This window comes from Podarcis liolepis, assembly GCF_965112155.1.
Source record: "Podarcis liolepis genome assembly, chromosome: 6".
NCBI classification, from domain to species: Eukaryota; Metazoa; Chordata; class Lepidosauria; order Squamata; family Lacertidae; genus Podarcis; species Podarcis liolepis.
In genome coordinates, this window is record NC_139559.1 from 62,999,838 (window position 1) to 63,024,331 (window position 24,494).

At 44.1% G+C, this 24,494-nt stretch overlaps 2 protein-coding genes and 1 long non-coding RNA gene across 5 annotated transcripts in view; 1 reads left to right on the plus strand and 2 right to left on the minus strand.

The window, feature by feature from the left end:
- LOC310710114 overlaps positions 1-5,687 on the minus strand; it is a 39,839-nt gene extending 34,152 nt beyond the window's left edge. The window contains exons 1-2 of the long non-coding RNA XR_014527813.1: positions 5,560-5,687; positions 3,111-3,239 (exon numbers count right to left, since the gene is read on the minus strand). This is a non-coding gene — a long non-coding RNA (uncharacterized lncRNA). The remainder of the gene's footprint in view (positions 1-3,110; positions 3,240-5,559) is intronic.
- A 2,617-nt stretch (positions 5,688-8,304) lies between these two features.
- On the plus strand, positions 8,305-12,039 carry GADD45A (growth arrest and DNA damage inducible alpha). The gene is made up of 4 exons (XM_083510599.1): positions 8,305-8,775; positions 9,447-9,548; positions 10,361-10,580; positions 11,319-12,039. The coding sequence occupies exons 1-4, from the start codon at positions 8,732-8,734 to the stop codon at positions 11,430-11,432; spliced, it is 480 nt and encodes a 159-aa protein (XP_083366725.1). The 5' UTR covers positions 8,305-8,731; the 3' UTR covers positions 11,433-12,039.
- A 5,150-nt stretch (positions 12,040-17,189) lies between these two features.
- GNG12 (G protein subunit gamma 12) overlaps positions 17,190-24,494 on the minus strand; it is a 41,250-nt gene continuing 33,945 nt past the window's right edge. For 2 of the 3 annotated variants that reach the window (XM_083510602.1, XM_083510601.1), the window contains 2 exons: positions 24,102-24,219; positions 17,190-22,924 (listed from right to left, as the gene is read on the minus strand). In XM_083510602.1, coding sequence (XP_083366728.1) covers positions 22,799-22,924; positions 24,102-24,197 — 222 coding nt within the window. In that variant the 5' untranslated portion in view covers positions 24,198-24,219 and the 3' untranslated portion in view covers positions 17,190-22,798. The remainder of the gene's footprint in view (positions 22,925-24,101; positions 24,220-24,494) is intronic. The other variant, XR_014527791.1, reaches the window with a different exon arrangement.

Sequence of the window (24,494 nt, forward strand, 5' to 3'; positions counted from 1 at the left end):
TAGATAGGCTACTTTCCCAGGTTGACAAACCTCATCTGCCCCTCACTTCCCTCTACAGCATGTGCGGAAACCACCTAACTCACTGAGGGTTTGAGACATATCAGCTACCCTCATGTGGTTTAGCTGGCCAGTAAAAGCCATTTCCCAGCCGCTGTTACATACTGACAGCTTCTAGGAGACGAGTGCAGGGTGGGGACCAAAGATGGACAAACTACCCCAGAAGGAACATGACATGTTCCCCACGAGAAGTACTACCCCTCTCCTAACACCCCATACACCCCAAAGTTGAAAGTAGAACTTATATAAAAATAATTCCCTTTGTACACAAACCCTTGGATATCTAAAAACCTGTCTTACATGTAGTTTTCCCCCTCGCCCCCCAGTAAAGGTATTGAACAAAATGCACCCCTTTGTATTGTTTGCTAACAATCTTATGTGCTTCTCTCGGGCAGAAAATAGGATACCCATTTATATACCTAATCCTTTTTTCCAGGACCCGGCTTCTCAAAGCAACCCTTGTGACATTAATAGCTTGAGGGCTCAACTCTTCCTGTTTCGACAGAGGTACAAAGTTTCTCACCATATCTTCTGCCTCAGCTCTTACGTCAATAATTTACTGGAAAAAAGAAGGGAGTGAGAAAATCAAGATGTTGACTGCATTTTCAAAAGGAAGGCAGTGCGGCAGGCTATGTGGCCCATTCCCTAATGCTGAGATGTGGGCGCTTGTCTACGCATGCCAAGTTGGGGAAATTCAACAAAAGAGGTATGGCTGGCCCAAGGCATTTTGTTATCTGAGACGAAACAACAAATAGTGCCCCCGCCAACCATGTCAAGGTGGATAGTTAAGAACATAAGAAGAATTGGCTGAATCAGGCCTGTTCACCTGCGCTCTGCTCACTTGCAATTCCGAGCAGCTTGTATTCAAAGTCATACTGCCTGTGATAGTGCTGGTGGAACATATTGGTCAACAGCCGTTGATATCTAAAGCAGCCATATAACATATTTTCCAAGTGCCCTGGAAAAAACAGACCATCCTGTTTTTTCTTGCAAGATCTCGACAGCCATTTTGGGTGCCATGATCTTGCTGAAAAACGTTTTTGGGTGCCGTGTAAGATCTTGCACCCCACAAACGTGTGTTTTTTGGGGGCAAGGGTGAGGCACGGGAAGTGCGTCCCGGAAGACACGCATCCCAGTTTTGCATTGGAAGGTATGAAGCCAAGGCTGGCCCAGTTATCTTGTCACTTGAAGCAGAAGTTCCCATAAATGTCTCTCATGGAGAGCAAAAATAATAAGTTAAATACCTAAGAATGTGCAGCCCTTTCGTGACACCACCTTACTCCCTAAACCTGCTCCTGAAAAGAGGGCTGTCTCCTCACCTGCTTGTTTCTTCCTGGAATGGCAAGGAATATGCACCTTTGCAAATGTTCTTCCTGGCCCCAGTGAGTTATTGGGGCACCCTTTGTGAATGCAGAGTCCGCACTTGTAAAGACAAACCCAAGGATTATTTGTATGTATGAAGCTCACTAGCACACTTTTCAAAACCTTGCTCCGTTTGGCTGCAGATCTTCTTTACAAATGGAAAGGAGCCAAGATAGAGCCCTTCTGCACCAGAAGGTCTGCTCCCTCTTAGCAGATCCCATTTGTGGGGAGCAGCTGCACCCGGACGTACAAAGCAGTGGGCTAGAAACCTCCTGGCTACAGGATGTGGATAAAGGCTCCAGCTTGCCATTTGCAAGCAGATCCACTTGCAGAGAGCATTGTTTGATGGGCTGGAGAAGATGGTTTCATAGTGTTGTTGTTCATTCTACCAATACTACTGTCCTTCATTCTACCAATAGGAATAGCCCAGAAGCCTGCACCCTAATTTGGGACACTACTGGATTGAGTAGTGTTCCACAACAACTTTTTGTGGGTCACATCGTGCAGGATGCCGGTTAAGACAAATTGAATCGTGACCCTCTATATAAGCATGCACTGAAAAGTTGGTTAAAATATCTCTCACTACCACAAAGATAAAAACACAAAAACGGCAGATATATCGCTTCCAAACTCCAGCAGAGCTAGGCTGCAGAACTGAAACCAGTTTTTAAAAAGCATGCAGAAATGTCTCCATTATTCCCCTCTTCCAATTTATTCCACCTCCCTTCCTCTACTTGCAAAGAAAATTCACACACACCATGTAACCATACTTCCTTATTACTCCTTAAAAATCTGCATTGCAATCACCTTTCCTCTGTGCTCTGTCTCTCATCCATTAAGCCTTGTAATGCTAATGCACATTTAACAGTACACAGTATACACAGTACAATCCTACACATTTCTACTTCAACACAAATCTCACTGAGTTCTATGGGACTTGCTCCCAAGTCAGGCTATAGGATCACAGCCTAAATCAGCTATATCCACCTGCTTCCTTCTTCTATGGTTCTCAAAATCTGTCCTTTGCTCTAAACGCACACGTGCCCTATTTTTATTTTATTTTATTTTTTATTTATTTTGTTCCCTCTCTCCATTCATCTTGGGGTAATTAGAAGAGGCAGAACTTTATCCTGCAAATGCAGTTATGGGTCTGGAAAACAGAAATGAGATGCCAGATGGAGGGCAGAAAGGAAGCAGACGGCTTTGGTTAGAAGGGATTTCCTAACATGGAATGCATCAGTGAATCGTGGGAACCTTCCAACAGCAGGTGAAAGCATAGCAGCACCATTAAAAAAAAAAAGGTTTTCTCATTCCAGTCAATGATGTGGTAAAAACGGATGTTTCACATTTGTGTTCCAAATCAAAGCTGAACACACTTACTAAGGCATATGCCTTGCTGAACTGCATAGGGTTGACTTCTGAGTAAACATGCACAGAATTGCATTGTCTGGTTGCAATCCTGTGCACTTACTTGGGAGAAAGCCTTATTCAATAATTACTTCTCAATAGGCATATATTGAATTGGGCCACACACACACACACACAGAGAGAGAGAGAGAGGATTGAGTGTCTACCAGTTTGAAACCAACCAAGATAGCATTGTAGTTTCTCCATACTTACATAGGGGTGGGAAACCTTTTTTAAAGAATTCCTCCCACCCCTTTTATTTTCACTGCTTAGTGGCTCCTCACCTTCCTCAAGCTAGCCAAAGGGCCCTCTGGTAGTTTTCAGCTGTTTTCTCTCAACTGGTTCTTGTGCAAACACTCCAAAACATCTTCTGTGTTTCCTTCATTAACACTTCCCAGTGTACTAATGAAAGGCTGGATAAGAAATTATATATATATATATATATATGTTTTCGTAGATTTTCACGGGTACAGGAATGCAGGTTTTGGTGTCCTCGGGTGTCTTCCCGTGTAAAAGTTGGGGTGTCTAGGCGACGTTTCGACGAGGTCTCACTCGTCATCTTCAGGCTGGTGCTTTCGGCTTCTTGTTACTGGAACAGAGCGGGATCTCAGTGTTTGAGTTCCTATAAATACTGTAGAGGGGTGTGGTGTATTGCCTCAAAAGTTCTGGGCAGAGGGGAAGTTCCCAGGCTAGTGTTCTTTTCTTCTTTTGTTCCTTAATTACTTGAGGGATATCTTGAGTGATTTCTTGAGTGATATTCTGAGTACCACTTAGGTGGGTCATTAGGTGTGGATTAGTTGCTAAAGCCTTCGTGTCTTGACCTCTTGAATTTGTGAAGAGTTTTTCTGGGAAGATGGCTGTACTGCACTTAGTTGTGCTCTGGCTTGGCTTCGTGTATAGGGGCGAGCTGTGGTTTTGTGCCCTGTGCTAGCCAGATCTGTGTAGGGATTGCAGGGGGGTGCAGCATCCGGAGGTGCCACTATGGTTTGGTTACTGGATGGTGTGTGTAATTTATCTGTGGAGAGGGTCTGGGTTTGGGTCTGGTGTGGTTGATTGGTGGTGGCGTTCTGTGTGCCTCTGGATCTGGTGTCGGTTTTTGTGGGGAGGGCTAATTTCCAGATGTCTGGCAGGCGGGACGTGTCGTCACGCTTGTTCATGTTGTGAGTGGTACTCAGAATATCACTCAAGAAATCACTCAAGATATCCCTCAAGTAATTAAGGAACAAAAGAAGAAAAGAACACTAGCCTGGGAACTTCCCCTCTGCCCAGAACTTTTGAGGCAATACACCACACCCCTCTACAGTATTTATAGGAACTCAAACACTGAGATCCCGCTCTGTTCCAGTAACAAGAAGCCGAAAGCACCAGCCTGAAGATGACGAGTGAGACCTCGTCGAAACGTCGCCTAGACACCCCAACTTTTACACGGGAAGACACCCGAGGACACCAAAACCATATATATATATATATATATATATATATATGCTTTCGTAGATTTTCACGGGTACAGGAATGCAGGTTTTGGTGTCTTCGACCTCGTCGAAACGTCGCCTAGACACCCCAACTCTTACACGGGAAGACACCCGAAGACACCAAAACCTGCATATATATATATATATATATATGAGAATGATTAGGCTGCATATATAGAATAATATATCATTTGTGTGGGTTTTTAATCTCTATAGTGTGAAAGTGTGAGCTTATGTATCTGCGGTGCTGATTTTTAATATAGGACCCCAGGCAGAAATTAATATTTGGGAAGTGGGTACTGTGGCCTTGAAGAGGAAATAAAAAACTAGTATGGAATAGAAAGCAACCAGATTGGGGGGCGGGGGCGAAAAGAAAAGATAAAGAGTTTTGAGACTGGCTCCTGGATCTTCTGACTAGAGGCATATTAAAGTCATTACATCCTTTATGTTTATATGCTTTCATTTGGAAGTTATATTTTCTTACTTGGTTGCATTTGCAAAGGAGGAAGGAGCACATGCAGCATTGAGCCTGCCTTGCTCCCCTGTCACCAGTCTTGGAGATTTGCAGAAAGACACACTATAGTGATCAGGGCAGTGCACACTGCACATGCTCAGGGGCACCTTTTTATCACTTCATGAATGCCGAAGCTTAGCCCTGACATTCAGAACCGGATCCAAGAAATAAAACTTGGCACAAACAACACTCTATGTGGCTCCCCCCGCTCCCCAGTAACTACTGTATAGTCCAACTGCTCCAACCGGACATGACATTTCAGCACATTTAGGTTGTTCTTGCTATGAATAGTCTTGCTCTCTGTCAGGCCTCCTAATGACCACTTTAATACAGTGGTGTGGTTGCCACTTAAAAGGGAATTGCGTAAATTTAATAAAACAATTGGAGTGAACCAGGTAGTTGTGACTTGTGACACTCTTTTAAAAAAAATGGGGGGGGGATTCAATTGGTGTGGCTGAAACTGTCACAACCACGTGAGGAGCTAATTCACACAAACAATGTTCTACATGGAACCATCTCCTCGGATACAGCTCCTTTTTGAAATGAACTGGGCCTAACAGCCGCCTCAGACCTCAAGGCCTCCATGAGGGATTTACCAACAAGAACAAAAGTCACGTTAGCTTGTTCTCAACATGGAAGTTGTAATGTTTGAAATGTGTTTTACTCTTGGTTTCACCTAGTCACATGGAAATGCTCTGTGCCTGCGTTAGGCACCTCATGGAATGGGTGCCTTCAAAAAACAATCACCTGTGACCTCCATGTGAGGTGATTAGATTCTGGCCAACAACAGTAATATCATTAGGAAGAAAATAGGAAGCAGAGAACTCCTCCCCTTTATAGGCCTTTCAATTGGAGAGGAGGGCTCTTCAATGCTTCACTTGATTGTCAATCAGACCAGAAGCTTCCTCATTGGCCTGAATGCGAAAGGGATGGGACAGGAGAATTCTTTTACACCAAGCCAACTTGCATATTTTGCCCGGAAATGACAGGTTTAAAAATGTCATTAATGTGCAAAATTATCAGTTGAAACCACGTGCATTTATGCATACAGATCCACACCAACCCCAGTGAACAGTTAACAGTGTGAAGTGTGAAGAATGTAAATTAGGGAAGGGAAAGAAGAATGACTATTTTGTCTTGTTTGGTTCTTATTCTCCACTTCTCCTGCACTGAATGATTGAATAAAACGTATTTTTCACATAGTTTGTGTAAAAACAAACAAAAACAACAACAATTGCTTGGCATTACTAGAGAACTGTTGGGTTTTCGTTCTGCTTCAGAGTGCTTGCTGGGGAGAATAAGGGAGCATGCTTTTGCCTTATCAGTCTTTTGAAGATATGCTGACAGATCTTCAATAGCTGCTCTCATCCCGCCCACCCACCCCCCGACCCCACTGTACAGAACTATAATATTCTGTTTAGTGGTTAGAGCATTGGACTAGTACCTGGGAGGCCAGAGTTCAAAATCCCGCTCAGTCATGAAACTTGTTGGGTGACCTTGCACCGGTCACAGTCTGTCAGCCAGACCTACCCCACAGGGTGGCTGTGAGGGTAGAATGTGGAGGGAGAGAACCTTGAGCTCCTTGCAGGAAATATGGGGTAGAAATGCAACAAATAAAGAAAAATGTTATTTGTACAATCAGGATTGGTTCATGCATGCATGTATTTAACTTAAGGTGTTCACAAACCTTTCCATGTAGCGAAATTGGGGGGGGGGCATCTAGGGGCTGCACTGGTGCTTCACTGCTGGGTTGTCCCTCCGCTGCCTACACATTCAAACAGTGTGGGAAAAGGCTCTCCCTAGATACTGGTGTGTGCAGGTAAAACTCCTCCACCCAGAGTTGGACTCTGGCCCAATCTGGCCCCTCGCTGCTTGCAGCTCCACCCACATATACCAGTATCCAGGGGAGAGCCCTTTTACACACATTGCTAACAGCAAAGGTGTGGGGAGGTGGGGCAAGAGGAATTCTGCCAAGTGGGGCTGGCCGACAGGGCCCTGCAACCTCTCTCACTGACTGAAGTGGTGCATGTTGTTCATGCTCCCTTTTATCAGGCAGCTGAAAAAGCTAAAGGGATAGACTGAACTGCATTGGGTTGTCCCCAACATAGGGGTTATCCACACTCACCTTTTCTCTGGTCTTTTCAGGCATCATGGGAGCCAACTCCTAGGGGCTGCGGTCCAATTAAAATATCTGAGGGGGTGCCCTCCCAAAGTTGATGGGCATTGACATTTAAATGGTGTGTATGTGCCACATTTTGTGATTATGCAGGATGGGGTTGAACTCCCTGCCCCCCCCCCATATTTTATTCAAGTTGGCACCCTTGTCAGGCATGGTCCATCGGAGCAAGAAAGCTTGGGGAGGTTGGGGTGGGGAAGTGCAGACATCATCCTGGAAACAGCAGTACAAAAGTTAAGTGTGGAGAAGCCCTCAGAGCAGACCTACGGCTACCAATGCCCTTTAGTCTCTGGAAGGTGTGGTTGAAATGCTTTATCTTTGATGGCTCACTCTTCACACATGCAATACCTCACTTGAGGCAGCTGTCATCGAGTGATAGTGCAAAGGCCTCAGCTGACCCAGACAAAGCTGAGGCAGGAGGAGGCCGCCCTGCCTCTTCCAAAGCTTGGTTACCTCAATGTCACTTGCCTCACACACACTTGGAAAACTGCAGCATAAGCACAATTCTCCATCGGCTAAAGTGGTTTGCTTCCCTGACATTCACCTCTACAGTAGGTAGGCGCACTGGAGTGTAAGTGGGTGTCTGGGTAACCCTGGGCGATTTGCTCAGCTCCCAACACCCCGGAGCTGGGAGAGGCGGGAGCGGGAGCCCAACACCACCTGAGGGCAAGTTCCCCATCCCGGATCTTGAGCAAGCAGCCAGCTCCTCCCCATTTAAATCAAGCTGCATCTTAAGACCCAAAGGTCACACAGATCACAGCCCGCTTAAGAAGCAAGAGCCCGAAACTCAAATCCCCGCAACCTGTCTAATTAAACGCGCTCATAAAATTCTGCCGTGCGTGCCATCCTAACAACCCACAGTGTCCTGAGGAGCTGGAAAACAGCAGCGGCAAGCGGGGGAACAGGACTCATCCCGAGGTGGCGATTCCCATATCTACACGAGCACCAGGCGCCGATCGAGTTAAAACAGCCGCTGCTGCGAGCCCGCTCCCTCCTGACTTTTGCAACTTTGCTTACTAACAACTATTTATTGTCAGGGGTGATCTGCAGAGCATTAAGCCCACAAACAGAAGCTCGCGCGCAATCCCCCCTCCCCTTTCTCAAAACAAAGAGAGATAGGCAGCGAGGGGAGGGGGGGCGGAATATGCAACCAGCAAAGAAAAAACAGCTGAGGCGGGAGAGCAACCAGGCACCCGCAGCAAACTCCGCCCCCCAAAACTTCTCCCTCTGCCAATCAGCGCCGGGCGAGGGCAGGGAAAGTTACTGACCCAGCTTTCCCAGCCTGGATCTCTCTCTCTCTTTTACCCCCCCCCCAGGGTGGCCCCAAGTCGAACGCCCCGGCTCATTTGCATGCCCCAATAGGGTGGCCGTATGCAAACGAGCCGGGAGACGGTTGGCTGGGGGTTGGCAGGATAACTCCGGCCCGGGGAGCCCTTTGTCCCTCAGAGTGGCAGCGCCGTGTGGGGAGAGGGAGGAGCGGGGAAGTGCGCGAAGGGATCGGCCTGAGCAGCGGGGCTGCAAGTGCCCGGGTGGGCGAGGAAGGCGAAGGGCAGGAGCGAAGCAGCGCCGCCGCCCCCCTGAGGATTTGACTTACTGGAGGGACACTTACCGCGGATTCCCCTGAGGGCAGCCGGAGGAGCCGAGAAGCAAGGCAGAGGGCGCAGGGCGAGGAGGAGGATTGAAGGCTGCCTCTCCCGTTCCCCCCGTTGGATTGGTTTCTTTGCAGGGATCTGCAGCTGCAATATGACTCTGGAGGAGCTCGCTGGGGAGCACCAGACTTTCGGAAGGTACGCGATGGCAGCAGCTGCAGCTCGGCTTTGCGATGCGTGGCGGTGTGGAGGTTGGAGGGACGGGAGTTTGCCTGCTGCAGATTTCGCGAAGCTCTCCGGATCCAGGCAGCACAGGGTCGCCCAGCTCGCCGCCGCGACCGCAGTCGCCTCACAACTGGGACCGGTGGCGGGGAGGGAGAAAAAAATGCTTTGGTGCAAAAAAATAAAATTGCCTGGAGGGGATCTGCGGAAGAAAGTAGATCCGCGCGTAAGGAAGAAAACCGGGAGTCGATTGCAGAGTGTGCGTGTGTCAGAGAGAGAGAGAGAGGCGTGGCGGGTTGTAGCTTTTCCCCTTCTTTTCTTTTTCCTGACAGGATAAGCAAGCGCACCTTTAACTCCAAATAACCTGCGCTTGGAAGCGATTTTCCTGTGGGAGAACTTGGCTCCCGCTTATTTCTGAACAGATCCCATTCAGGAGAGTTTCCAGCTCAGCTTCCCCTCAGTTTTGCAGGGCATGAGGGCGCCAGGAGGGAATGTGGGCTGGGGGGGGGCGCTACTTAAGGCAAGGTGATCCTTCCCCCCCCCCAACTTTTGGATTTGTTTGGTGTGTTTTATTTAAATAAAAACGCTAATTAGAGCTTCTCGCTGCTTCCCCACCCCCCTCTTATTTTTTCTTCGGATGCCATCAGCATGGAGAAGGTAGGGGATGCCCTGGAGGAAGTCCTGAGCAAAGCCCTGACTCAGAGAAGCATCACCATCGGAGTGTATGAGGCTGCCAAGCTGCTCAACGTGTAAGTGAGAAACTGGCTTTCTGGTGCCCTTTTGTATAGATGAGTAACAAGAAACAGGTCCTCCCACCTCTCTTCGGGCAGCTGTGCCTGAGGACTTTTCTGAGGAAACACTAGGTCAGTCAAGAGGCAAACTTGCACTGTGCAGATAGGAAAACCTCCAGGCAGCTGTGTGGACATTGAATGCTTGATCACCCATCATGCATAACTGCACCCACTTAGGCACAGTTTTTCTTCTGTGGGGCAGATTTCAGAAAAAAAACCCTCTCCCTTTTACCCACAATGCCAGAGTTCCAAGCACCCAGTTGACAGTTGACACAATGGGAACTGCTGAACAGCGGTTTTGAAAATGTGCCCGTCCCCTTTAGTTTGGTGCTGAAATGTAATCGGGTCCCTCTCCCCCTTTGTGTGTGTGTGGGGGGGAGAGAAAGTGCAACAAAAACCCTCCCCCTTGCTCCACAGGCCTTAGTTGTAGATACATAGCCTTTGAAAATTCAGTTCTAAAAATCCAGGGTGTGAAAGGTCAACCACATCGGGTAACAGTCAGTGAATTTTGACTCGAAATAGATATAATAATCATGTTCATTGATTTCAGTGGTGAGTGAAATTTATCTGAATATAGTCCATACAAAATGACATAATAGGACTGCCCGTCTCTCCCCCCCCCCCCGTGTATAGTATATACAGTCGCATTACCATGTGTTCATATGCCCTGTGACTTTGGTTCCTGTTTTGTCTCCCTTATGTCGTTGAAAAATGCATCATTGTTTGTTGGGGCTGTGACTAACTTAGCTGGCATTGTTTTATCCCTCCAGGGATCCAGATAATGTGGTGCTTTGTCTGCTGGCAGCCGATGAGGAAGACAACCAGGATGTTGCGCTACAAATTCACTTCACCCTGATCCAAGCTTTCTGTTGCGAGAATGACATTAACATACTCCGAGTGAGCAACCCAAGCCGGCTTGCGGAGCTGCTGCTCTTGGGAGCGAGTGGAGGAGGCGAGCAGCCTGCAGACCTGCACTGTGTGCTTGTGACAGTAAGTGCTGTTTCATTAACATGTTGGGCATAGAGGGCAGCCAGCATGACCTCACTGTTGCTTCAGAGTCTCCTTCTGGACTGTACAGCATTTCTTTGAAAGAAGCTGAATTGCAAATTGTAAAAATCTGTCTAAATACTCTAATCTCACTCTGGCTTAAAACAAAAACTGTAGTGGTTTCTTGAGTGTCCTTGCACTGGTGCACCTCTGCCTCTGTGGTTTGAAGGAAAGATCAGCATGACCTCCTTCACTAACCTTTTCCCCTGCACAAATCATACCACGCTTCCTACTTTGCTCATAGGGATTTTCGAGGCAAAGACATGTTCAAGCATGTTTCATCCTGCTGTCAGCAGGAGAAAACAACCCCATGAGTCACTTTCTACAGTAACTCCCTGTCTATATTTGTCTTTCCTTATTACTAATTGGCTCAGAGGTCATTATTAGATAACTCAGTTGAACTGTGATGAAAATACTCCGTCACTGTTACTCAAGTCACCCAATTGAATGGGAATTGTGGACTTGTTAACCATAGCACATGAACATTGGTTTGTTTTTGAAAAATGATGTTTCTTTTACTGGTTTTAAAGAAAATAATTAATTCCAAAATACCCTGTTGAATGTGCTACAAACTCAAAATTTACACAGATCATTTATATTCAGTCTCTTTTACTGTTAGCAGTATCATTTACTTTTATTTCATGCTGACAATGATCCTTTTCCCTTTTCTCCCCCTTTCAGAATCCACATGCCTCTCAATGGAAGGATCCAGCCTTAAGTCAGCTGATTTGCTTTTGCCGGGAAAGCCGCTACATGGACCAGTGGGTTCCAGTGATTAACCTTCCCGAACGATGACAGCATATGGATGAAGCTGAATTGAACAGAAAAATTGCACTGAAGTTTCAAAATACTTTAGTAGCTTGCTCAGGAAGCAATTTCCCAGCCTGACACAAGGATTACAGTAACTGATGTCAAGTTGAGGTTGAACTACATGTTGTGAGAAACGGAGAGACATTTGACTTTGCTGTTGGAAGATGATGGACCCGAAGCAGAGCTATGTTGGGGGAGCAATAGGAAGTCCTTGTGGAGGAAGTCTGAGTTCTGCAAGAAGGTTGCAAAAACAGTGTGCCGATTTCCTTTCAGAACACACCAAATGTGCTTTGTTGGAGTTGTAGAAGAGCAACTTTTAGTTTCTGTTTTTAAATACCTTTCACTTGTAAGAGCTAAAAGGGTTAATTATTCTTAAATCTTTTGTTCCAACATGCTTGATTTCTTAAGTTTTTATTCTAAGAAATATTAACTTATTTTATGATACCGATGAAAGATTTATTTAAGCTTGGGATTTTCAAGAGCAATCCTGCTTGCACCCCTTGTATTAAAAATGTTTGAACTGCTATATTTTAATAAATTGTTTGAAACTGGACTGTGTTCGCTGAAATAAAATTTTCAAAGCTATGGCAAATCAGTGTTTTTGCTTTTGTAAGAGAGCAGAAGGAGTTGGTTTTGGCAAAGCAGTTCTTGGAAAGCTGATAACTGCAAATGCCAGGATCATGCTGATCTAGGACCATGCCTCTAGGACATTGCACACAGAGCGCAGGGTGTACAAAACTTGGCTGGAAAGGTCCTAGATGTTCATTATCATGAACTGGATGGCCACTCCTGCACAAAAGATGAACAATTCACAAACAAAATGAAGGAATTTGTGTGGACATTGGGGGAAGAAGTTGTTGCTACCTGCCTCCCAGGAAGTAGCTAAATGGTCCCTCTTGACACTCTTCAACTGTATACAGTCAGAGCAAATGGATTATTTTAAGGAAATGTATTTTCCCAGATAACAAATCTTTACACAGCGTATCTGGAAAAAATAAAAATGTGGCATCACTGGAATGCTGGGAAAACATACGTTGTGTGCAATAAAGGCACATTTCTGATAAAAGGACCTAAGCATCTATGAAGGGCCAATTATTATTTAAGATCTGCAAGTTGAATAAGCAACAAATCAAATTGCAAATGTTCTCTGAAAGTCTCCTAGGATGGATGATATTTGAAAGAGAAATGCCACTTGATAAATGTCTTAAAAGGATTACCGTAGCTAGCTGAATCAGGAAAGATATTTTCAAAATTGAGTGGAATCTAGGGAATGGCATGCACCAAACTCAGTAAGCTACATCACATAACTTTTTCATAGAGATCAGGCCAGTTGAAAACCATCCCAATAGCTACATACATTATGATTTCATTTTTACAGGTTGTTAGGAAAGACCCATTGAGCTGCTTGTATTATGCACAAGAGATATGTTTTGAAGAGGACACTGCCTAAGTATATACACATGAGAAGCAAATGAAAGGCAAACACTTTGCAGAAGCTTTTGAAAGTAAAGGGAAATATTCTGGAACAAGGCAAAAAGATCAACAACACTAGGGTTGTAAACAAAGAGGTCAGGGCATATTGTGAAGGTCAGTGAGCAGGAAATCAAATTTACAATTTTCTGGGTATGAGCACTCACCGGGGACTTTAAAGGCTAAACCATCACATTTATAAAAGCAGCAGGTGCTCTTTGTATTCAATACAAGACCAGATACAGCCCAATGCATTTTCATATATGAGGTAGAAACTCTCTTAATGGCATCCCATAATCCAGTATCTGCTGCAGACTACTTACATCCTGAGTAAAGGTACAGCTGCCCCATAGCAGATGCCTTATGCTGCTCTCATAAATTGCAGTATATACTCCAGAGAACACGTCCGGATCTTAGCTTTTTCCTAGGCTGTGGCAACTACATTTAAAGGGCAACTTGTAATCCTGCAGATGTTGGGACTTCCATTTCTCATCAGTCTCAGCCAACGCGGCTGTGGGTCAGTATGATGGGAGTGGCAGCCTAGTAACCGTTGCTCTTGTTATTTAATACTCACAATTTTTTTTTTGCACCCCAGTGGCTCAAAGTGACTTACACAATAAAAATAGAAATAACAAAGACATTAAAATAAGGTATAAATGAACAAAAATGAAAACACGCATCCAAAAATATATTTAAAAGAACGTGAGCTACCCGCCCCACTTAAAAGATGGGCACCCTCCCCAAAAACCAAAAGCCCGGGTAAAGAAGGTTTTGCCTTGTGCCCAAGGCCAGATATGGATGGTGCCAGGTGTGCTTTCCTGGGAAGAGCGTTCCACAAGCAAGGGGCCACCACTTAAAAGGCCTGCTCCCATGTCGCCACTCTCAGCACTTGCCTTGGATAGAGTACACAACAGTGTGTCTGGGTTGGTTCATGTGGATAGAGGCAGTCCTTGAGGTATTGGGAGTCCTGGCCTGCGGAAGGCGTCATAGGTCAAAACCAGGACTTTGGAGTGAGCCTGGAAACTAATTAGCATCCAGTGCAATTTGAGGCAGGAGACAGTCTTGCCCCAGTCAGCAATCTGGTTGCTCAGTTCTGCATCAGCTGCAGTTTCCAAGCTGTTTTCGAAGGCGGCCCCTTGGACAATGCATTGCAGTAATACAACTTAGAGCAGACAACTGAAACTAGGCTATTTCTGTCCCATCTGGAGGGCACACAGGTTCCCCACCCTTTGCAAATGGGACATGCGGAAGCAGCCTAATTGTGCAAATCTTTCCTCAGGCAACGTGTTTCATAAAGGAGTATCTCACATGAGTGTCCCATACAATGATACAATAGAGCTGGTTATCATACCACTCTTGCACAGGTTCCGATGCTGCACCGAACAAGGAAGTTATGCTGCACAAAGGCCAGACTTAGGTGCAAGGCATGTTGTTGTGAACCTGGTCAATACTCAAGGCCCAGAAAGCATTAGTGATATGTCAAAAATAATGTTATTGGGAGCTAGAAAAGAGGGATAAAAAAAGCACACATCACTCATCAGCTTACCCTAAGATATTGAGCCTTGAAGGAAAGAAGCAGCAAAAGCACAAACTGCAGCACAAAGAACAACAAAAAATTAGCAATTAAAGAAAGCATGCAATTATTTGAAACATGACACTGTCCCTTGAAACCTTGAATTGCTGCTTTGCATGCAGTTTTAAGTATCAGTTTGACACTGAAATATATACAATTAAAGCATACTGGGCTTCCAAAAATATTTTTCCACTGTATTTTAATCGTGAAAATTTAGAGGCAGAAATGCTGCTCATTAAAATAATTATGTGAAACTTTATTTATTTATTCTTTAAAGCTGGTAGTAAGCAAGAGAGCCATCATTCAAGGATTGCTGGTATGGAATGCTGCATGCCTGAATGAAAGGAATGGAATGGAGACTGCTCAGCAGCATATGCCAGATGGATGGAACCAGATGGCCGAGAATCCTGCACGCAGTTAAAGAACTATGACTAACTGCTGATGAAACTGCAGCTAAAGTATGTGTGTAGCTGCAAAAACTTGAAAACTAGTTTGCTAAGTCATCACTTGAAACTGCCGAAACAAAAACCTGAAAGGTATCAACCCCATCTTATCCTCTGTGCACACACAACTGGAGCTCTGTACACATTAGGAATGCTGCAGGTGGAAGAATGCCCTTGGATCTTTCTGCAGGCGTGTCTAATTGTGCCACACAGTGTCACTTGAAACATGTTAAAGCAGCATGCACAAAACATACGCGAGTGGTATATGGCATGCATTCTCTGGATGAAATTTACAAATATGCCTTAACCAGGGAGGCAAAAAAAAAAAAAAGGAAAAAAAGATAGGAAGGGTAAATGAACACCTTGCTTTTTCAGAAGACTGCAGCTCCGTCATTCATCCCAACTCTCCCCATGCACAGTGATGAGCAAGCAGATTATTCAGTCAGAGAAAATTGCCTCCTACTGCACTGAGAGCAGGGAAAAGGGTGTGCTAGCTTAACAAGCCTTTTTTACACAACAGGCTGCAGCAGGAGCCTTCACACAGAAATATATGCAATGTAAGAAGGGACCTCTATAGGCTGCAGACTGCCAAAATCCAGGTGAGCTCCCTTCGTGCACTGGTGAAAGCAATGGAATGTCCACAACTTTTGCTAGCCGATGGCATGTATTCCACTCCACCGATTACCACGACTCATTGTTTCTTGCTGGACCAGAGGCAGGCACACCGAGCAGAACAGCAACCACAGGCAAACTCTCTAGGTTGAATGAGAAACTACTGAATGCCCATACCAGCCTGCTCAACAAGTAGCACTTCAATGTTGACCCCAGGAGGCTATCGACAGGAGTAAGAAGTGGATCTGGGGCAAGTGGGATGGCACCTGTGTGTGGTCATGGGCATTTAACCAGACATCAGAAAACGGATTTGTTGCAGTTTCTACCTGCTGGTCATTATTAACCCTGAAGGATTTTGTTTCCCCACAAACTAGGTGGACAACCAACACACACAGATGGAAGGAAATTCCACATCCACAGTTTCATGCAGCCTGAGCGTGAAGCTTTCAGCAGCAGCAACCGCCAGTGGGGAAGCAAATGCTCCCTTGCGTGGGGGTGGTGTTTATCTTCTCAGGGCTCAGTGACTTTCTAGAGAGCTTGACAGGCAGCAGTGTGCCAGGTACATTGGGACCCAGCACAAGAAGACAGTGAATGGGAAAGATGAACCTGTTGCTCCTCTGGCAAGCGGCTTTCTCAGGCACAGACGCCCTGCAGAAACAGCAAGGTGGCAATCCCATTCCCCATGTGGTGCTGCCAGCACTCACTCCATCACTGATGCTGTTCAATAAAAACTGTCTGCATCAGTTGCACTTCTGTTCTTTGGATGGCGAGCATCCCCCCTCTCCTCCCACTTGTTAGTCACCATGTCTTCATGTTGAGCACACAGAACTGGAGGAGGCGCACTGAGTTTACTGCCACCAGGTGTAAATCTGACGGTATGTATGTTACCTAAGGCAGTCCCATTGGAACATTCAGAAAGAATGACTATGTGGAGGCCCAAGCAACTCAAAAGTCTCCCTGAATCAAGCAGTCCTGCTGCAAAACATGGAAGTGAAATCCAGGTACCGGCATGTACTGATGAATGCATGGGACATAATCACAAAATCTATTAACACGAGAGAGTGAGTTAAGTTAATGGGATGAAGATGGCTGGAGCAAAATGAGCCACCTTGAAGAATAGGTCAGTTACCTGAGTGAGGACACAATAACCTCATACAGGCAACTGCTCCTTCCTGTGCATGACACTCATTTTGCTCTAGGCCTTTTTATGTCACTCAGCCATTTTTCCCTCTTGTTCACAGCACTTTCAGGAACACAGATTGCAAATGTGGCTCTTTCTTCTGGGAGTCTGCATAAAGGGGCTGAACTTGGAAGGATGTACTCTGAGGAACAGAAACCAGCTTCCCTTTAGCCAGAAGGGACTCATTTGAGATTTGAATCTCATTGATTCAAAGCAAACAACAGGTCAAATTTGTAGAAGTCCAGTGGAACACAGGATTCTGAACTCACAACTCCACTGGCCTTATTTGGCCTTCATGAACAACACAGAAAGCCACACTCCCCAGCCCTCTCAACTGATAAAGTTGCAGCACAATGCCACAACACGGTGTTGATCAGCAGTCTTAGAAAATGATGCTACCTTCACAGGCAGGTCACCAGCATAACTGAAGTCAACTGAACTACAATGAAAAGCAGAGAACCATATGAAAAGAAGTGATGTTTAATTAAAGTGTTTCATATCCATGGTACTATATTAATTGTGAACAAGTATCTTAATTACAGGGTTGTTTGTTTTTTTTAACCCCTCTAATAATGGCAACCGGAAGCCATCTTTTAAGAAAAGATCAGGTTGTATGCAGATGCACAAGGTATGCAATCTTATTAGAGAACGATTGCTTGTGAAAGGCAAAAAAACAAAACAAATTAGCTCTATTAAAATAATTTCACAAATCCTTTTCCATCCCCCACCCCAAAGGCAAATCATGGTATTATTCTTGTCAATCTAGGATTACAAAGATAATACAAGCAATATTTTGTGAAAGCAATTCAAAGAAAAACCAGAGAAGTGTGCCTGTAAGAAGTAAGCAGATTACAATTTTTTAAAATAAAAAAGACCAAAAAAGAAAACAAAGCGTTTACTGGAGTAATATTTTACTTCTGAGGCATTTCTAATCAAAGCATGAAGACGCAGTGTAGTGGTACAGTTGTTGAAAACTCTTGTTTAAGTATCATAGTCTTTAATTTCAAAACCTCACAGTGGTCTAGCAGTAATTATTTTGGTTGGTTCAGTTTTCCCTGTTGAATTCTAGTAGGTGCAATTATCTAAGCACCATTGTGGTCTATGGGAGCCTCATACAAGCCCCACAGAAATAAATGGAAAATGAGAAGTGGGATTGCATATGACGGCAGTATTTTCTACGCTTTGCATTATGATTATAACCATCACCGCAAAGTTTGCTTTACACACAAAAAAGGCAATGTATGCATGTTTTGACTCTTCAATATGCCATTATTGGAAGGCTGGAAAAATGTGACAATGCATTTAGCAGTTATCTAAAATCTGATAGAAGTGTCCCGAAGCAGCTAGCTGTATTTTGGTGTTGTGTTTACAGCTGTTCTGTGACTAAAAACTATGAATGGTCCAAAACTTAAAAAGAAACCAATACTGGGGTGAAAATTTTCAAACCATGTGTTTTAAAGAGAACGTCAAAAGGCATTTCTGAATGCAAAGTTGGCACAATTTTTACTTAATTAAAATTGTGTTCCCACACCTTACAACATGACATTTTTAATACTCTCCTTCAGTTAGTAAAATACATTATGTATAGTACAGTTCTAAAGCACTGCTGGTGAAAATATTGGTTTGGATCCAAAGCACCGTGAGCAGAAGTAAAATAGCTACTAGCTCTGTGCTGTAAGAGCTGGCAGGTCACAGAGTGTTCAAACAGATAAGTTCTAGAACAGTTCTCATGCAATCACTAGTCCAAACAGAACCATCAGCTTTAGGTATGCCCTGCAATCCTATGTACTTACTCAAAAGTAAGTCCTATTATGATTCAGTGGTGCTTACTCCACAGTAAGTGTGTCTAGGATTGCAGCCTCACGGCACAATCCTATACCTGTCTACTCAGAAGAAAGTCTCAATGAGTTCAGTGGGGCTTATTTTCAGGTAAGCAGGTACAGGATTGAAGCCATAATTTCACTTTTCTTGCGCAACTCTTTAGCATGAGGTATAAAACAGTGCCCATCTAGGAGCACAAAACACCTTCTGTCATGTGCGAAAGAGCACCTTTGGATCCAAGCTATTTTGTCCTGGTGCTGCAACACATGAGCATGCCAAATACGTGAAAAGGGTTTTAAAATACTCTTAGATTATGATAGCATTGGTATCGAGGAAAAAACAATAAACCCAGAAAATGGGTCTGGCATCTAGGGGTACGCACCTCTAGGCATACATAAGGAAAACTAGGGCGTGGGAGTGGAGATGAGAGATTAGAAAATAGGAAAGGCATTGGACAGTGGCAATGCAGCCTCCGTAGACTTCTTTTCCATTTTTCCTGCAAATCTTACTCTATCCAGCCTGAGAATTTTCTGACAGAGAGAATGGTTGTCCAGCTGGAACCAGGCCAGCTGCCTAGGTCAGCAAGTGCCGGCGCTGGCTTTGACAACAGGTATGCAATACTGACGCAGCATTTAAGCTTTACATATTTGGGAACTGAATAATTTGAAGATATTTTAAACGGGTTCTATCGGCACTGTGCCACGTTTAATTCTTTGATTTTAAGGTTTAAGGACATGGCTTATCTCAAGCAAAATGGAGTGTAAATGGAAGGCAGGGAGCAATGCACGGAACATAAATTTCTCGCCTGCAACAATGGAATGTGTCCAAATTTATTGTCCAATAAAGCATACACAGCAGCAGTTGCTGGTGACAGTGTAGTTGTGTATGCAGTACTGGGGGGGGGGAACACTTTGTGGAATTAGAACACCTAAACTTAATATGCAAGCAATTAAAAATGATTGCAAATGATGACATAGCATCTTCATTTTAATATGAAAGTACCAAACTGATTAATGCATCAAAAATTATCTTTTTGTTTTTTCTATTTTAACAATAACAACAACCCTCCATTAATTTAATGAGTTAAAAACTGCAACAGCTTGGCTTCTGGAGTAAGGAGAATAACATTCCTAGGATTAATTCCATTTTTTAGGGAGCTAGCATCATTTTAAGACATTGAGACAGGATTTTTTTTCAGCTTTTGGTCCAGGATAAGACACAAACACTCTGAGGGAACAGTTACATAACAATTGTGTCCATGCACTTCTCCACATTTAGACCACAACCCTATATGCACTTATCTGTAGCAAGGTCCACAGGAGTTACCGTATTTTTCGCTCTATAGGACACACTTTTTCCCCTCCAAAAATTAAGGGGAAATGTGTGTGCGTCCTATAGAGCGAATGCAGGCTGCGCGGCTAAGCCCAAAGCCAGAACAGGGAGACGGAGCGCTGCGCAGCGCTGTTCTAGCTTGGGCTTAGCTGCGCAAAGCCTCCGCAGGGCGGCGGGGTGCCTTCACCCCGCTGCTCTGCGGAGGCTTCAAAGGATGCGCTCCGGGGGCTTCAGGCAGCTATCCACAAGCCTTCGGAGCGCAGCAGGAGTTCCCGCTGTGCTCCGATGGCTTGTGGATAGCCGCCTGAAGCCTGGAGAGCGAGAGGGGTCGGTGCACACCGATCCCTCTTGCTCTCCAGGCTTCACTTCGCTGGAGAGGTGCTGCAGAGTTTTCCCTCTCTGCGCAGCGCCCCTTCAGCGAAGCAGCAGGAGAAATAGAAGGGGCTCCGTTTCTCCTACTGCTTCGCTGAAGGGGCACTGAGCAGAGAGGGGGAGAATTCCCCCCCCCGTTCTCCCCCTCCTATGGTCCGGTGCGTCCTATGGTCTGGTGCGTCCTATAGAGTGAAAAATACGGTATGTCTGAATAGACATGGATTTGCCACTAGAGTCTTACTTGGAATAAATGCCAGACAGACACAATACTCAGATTACATGGTAGTGGAGACACAGCTTCTGTGCCTGCCACGTCTCAGCACAGCCATACAAATCAGTATGTTTTAAAAATTGGTAAAGACCACAACTTATGGCTTCCCCCACTGATTTGTGGGTGGTGAACTAGTTCTATGAATGGGTATTAAGATGGCAAGACACCGCATCCTCATTTGACACACTTTTTAAAGATCTTCGTATGTAGTAAAGTCATGACCCAGACCCATGCTTGTACTGGCATGACTGATTCAATGCGAACAAGCCTACAGAAAATGCGAGACTGCCCGTGTAATAATATGGATGTGTGAATCAGCCTTTAGAAAGACAGATCTGGGTATCTCACAAATCAAAAGCTGCCCTATATTTTGAAATAAACCATCAGAGAAAGGAATGCTGCTATTTCAAAATGTGTAACCGGGAGTATTTGTTTCGTAGGACCTGTTATCCTGGTTCTTGATGAAGTAGCCATTAACTACGTTTCGGGTAGCAAGTGAAATGGCTGCAATGGGTAGCACAAATACAGATTATTTGCAGTCAAATTAATTAATATTATCAACAAACATACCTTCCTTTTGAGAGGGCAGACTGAAGTATATGGCAAGCAAAATCAGTGTGAAAGTTTATAGAGCAGTACTAAAAGAAAGAAAGGCCAAATCTGCCTTTAGACAGAAATCTGCAAGACCTTGCTCCTGCAATTTCAAGTTAATATATTGCAGAGCATTATGGAGTGGAATAGGCACCTTGCTTTACTGGCTCTGCAGCCAGCTTCTCAGGATCCAGTCACAGTGAAGTCAGGTCTTTTGGGGTCCAGCGAACCAGCTATTACTCCTGTTAGTTTAAAGTGAGAATTCTAGTTCTTTGCAACTAGGGAGGTTTTTCTTTAGTTTGGCTAAAGATGGAAACCTTTGGGCCTTGCTGTAAAAACAACGTTGAGTGGCTTTGCTTTCTGTGCTACTTGAGAACTGCTAAGGTTGTATCTAGCCATGCATCTCAAGTCTCCTTGCACATGGAACAACCCTGAACCCCAAATGTTTAACACATTCTGCAAATATACAGCTATGGCAGACCACAAAGTTAAAAACATGAAAGGACTGGCAGCGCACAGAATACTGATACATACCTGGGTTTAGAAGTTGATATTGATTCATTCCACTCAGTATTCCATCAACACACGAAGGCTACACAAACATTTTAATACCATTTACATTCATCAGAGATTTAGTACTGTGCATTGCTGCAACCTTTCAAGCATTTCCTCAGAACAACCACCAGTGTTTTCCATAGGCCTTGTGCAGAAGCAATAGCACCACGGATTGCACCCAGAGTCTCCCACTCCTCTGTAGATATTATTTGGCATTTGATAGACGTGAATTTAGCAATGAGAGAGAGAAAATAGCCTGGATGCTTACCGAAAAATTAACACAACAGGGAAGTGCATAGGAAAGTTAGGCGGCAGATTCCCCCTTAAAGCACAACGAAAAAGGAGAAACTTATCTAGACTCCATTTTCAGAATCCATGTATGACAGTCTAAATTTCAGAGGAAATGCGAGAAGGCAGAAGAACCAAAGGCTATAAATGTCACCTTTCAAAATCATTTTGAGAACAAGAATTTATACTAAGTACAAGTCTACAAGTCCTTAAGACATTGTGAAAAAGCTTAAGACATACTTGATGATAAAAGGCATGAACTGCAGGAGTTATTGATAAATGGAGCAATAAACTTTGAAGGGCGTACTTAAAGAATGCACTTGGTAATGCGTGTATATATCTAAACAAACATACGCACGGACCATAGATACAGACACCAATTACATATACAAGGCTATACGCTGGTATAAAATCAAAATGTTAAAAGTAAGCTTGATTAGGACTCTACGCTGGTCTGCCTCACTAGTCAGAAAATGAAGCTCAGGCAACTTTGGTCTTGATTGTTCAACCTCACACCTGGAATTGTGAACACTCATTGCACTTTTAAGTAAAACCCAACCCAACCCAACCCTCTCTTTATAACCCCCAAAGCCAACATAATCCAATTCCCAACTATGCTCTTAGAACCATTCCACTGACAAGAAGTAACTTTATAAACCTTGCATCCCCATTTAGAATGCGATAAAGAAAAGAGACCTTTTTAGAAAACTTAAAAGTTCATTTTAACACAAAATGTAAATGAGTTGCTGTTTTATGCGGTTGATACCAGGTAACCTTCGGGTTACTTCTCTAAGGATCTGCTCGGTTGCAGGGGAGGGTCTTGAAGGCATTTTGCTGCTTAGCCTATAGGATAGTGCAGGTCTTTTTATCCTTGAAGGGGTTTTCCGAAGCAGGTATTCCCATTAGTAAAGGATCCTTCCTGGCATGCTCCTCACAGTAGCACATTAGATCTGCTGATGCCTTCGACACCTGAGGAATGTGTGAGAAGGGGCACAGTAAATATGGAGCAGGTTGCCAACAACAGCCAACAAGCAAAATCTTACGAGATTTTGAAGTGATATTTTTACGTTTTGTGTGGGGAAAAAATCCCGAGGCAGAAAAAAGTTCATGTTGATTGAGCCTTACATGGATTTAGAATAATACTGCATGCCTTTGTAAAATAATTAAAAGCAGCAGAAACCAGCAAATAAAAAAATATGTGAAAGAATGAATCGATGGTCAGATGTTTTGTATATTCCCCACTGTATTGCTGGAAATTATGTGCACTGACTGGGCGATAAACAAAATCTCTTCCTCGTGTTCTTAATTGGTGTACATTTCTTCTCAGTATGTACATCAATTTTCACACAGTGGCATTCTTTTTTAAGTACAATTCTCCACTAAATTCACACTGATGGCACACATACTGTACATATGTGAACACAATCCCAATATATATGAAGAGAAAGATATCGCTTCTCTCTGGGACTGCCTAGACTAAAGGAACGTGTTCTTAACAGTAGATGGTGATGCGATGATCCTGGTCCGACTGCACTGGCTACTAATTAAGTTTCCGGACCCACTTCAAAGTGCTGGTTTTGATCTGTAAAGCCTTAAACGGCTCAGGACTGCAATACCTCAAGGATCGCCTCTTTCCATATGAACCTACCTGGACCCTGAGATCATCTTCTGAGGCCCTCTTTTGTGTGCCCCCTCCTCAAGAGGTTCAGAGGGTGGCAAGACGAGAATGGGCCTTCTCTGCAGTGGCTCCCTGTCTGTGGAATGCTCTCCCCAGGGAAGTTCACCTAGCACCTTTATTATACACCTTTAGGGGCCAAGCAAAAACGTTCCTTTTTAACTTGGCCTTTGGTTGATCTTATTGACATCCAACACCCTTTTAGAAATGTGTTTTTTGTGGGTGGGTGGGTGGGGCTATGGGGTTGTTGTTTTGATTTTTATTAGGTTTTTTGTGGTTTTATATCTTGATTTTATTCTGTGAACCGCCCTGAGACCCCCGGGTATAGGGCAATATATAAATTCAATTATTGTTGTTGATGATGATGATGATGATGATGATGATAATAATGTGCTCTGGAAAAGCGGGGGAAAGGATTTTTTGCTTTATAAGGCAGATTTAAATAAACTAATAATAATAAGTTCTTCTTACCTTTATTCTTTCTATAGAAGCTTCTATTCTCAACTGCTGAACAGTTCTTCTGGCCTGAGCTATGTTGTTTGTTGTGCCGGATGTTTTGCTAGACATTTTCACTGAGCTCTTTCAAGCACTGTAAAGAAAAGCCAACTGGTTATTTTTCTACATATCAACAATGGTTTCTGATTAACACTGGCGATGGTTGTTTAGAAAATCCATCTGTTCAAATGGTCTTTGATCTGTGGTTGCTACTAAGCTGGAAAGAAATAATGAGTTCAGAGTACAGTAATAAAGCAGCAAAAACTATTGGGAATGTTGGGTTTATAGACATAAATTTTCAGTTTAACAGCTATTCCAGTTCATAACCACAGACATTTTCATTTTCAAATGTGTTACAGAGGGAAACTA

Bases quoted from the DNA above. Each gene is read 5' to 3' on its own strand.
- GADD45A (XM_083510599.1), top strand. From the start codon at position 8,732: ATGACTCTGGAGGAGCTCGCTGGGGAGCACCAGACTTTCGGAAG. The intron at 8,776-9,446 runs GTACGCGATGGC...GGATGCCATCAG, and splicing joins GAGCACCAGACTTTCGGAAG to CATGGAGAAGGTAGGGGATG. The intron at 10,581-11,318 runs GTAAGTGCTGTT...TCCCCCTTTCAG, and splicing joins TGCACTGTGTGCTTGTGACA to AATCCACATGCCTCTCAATG.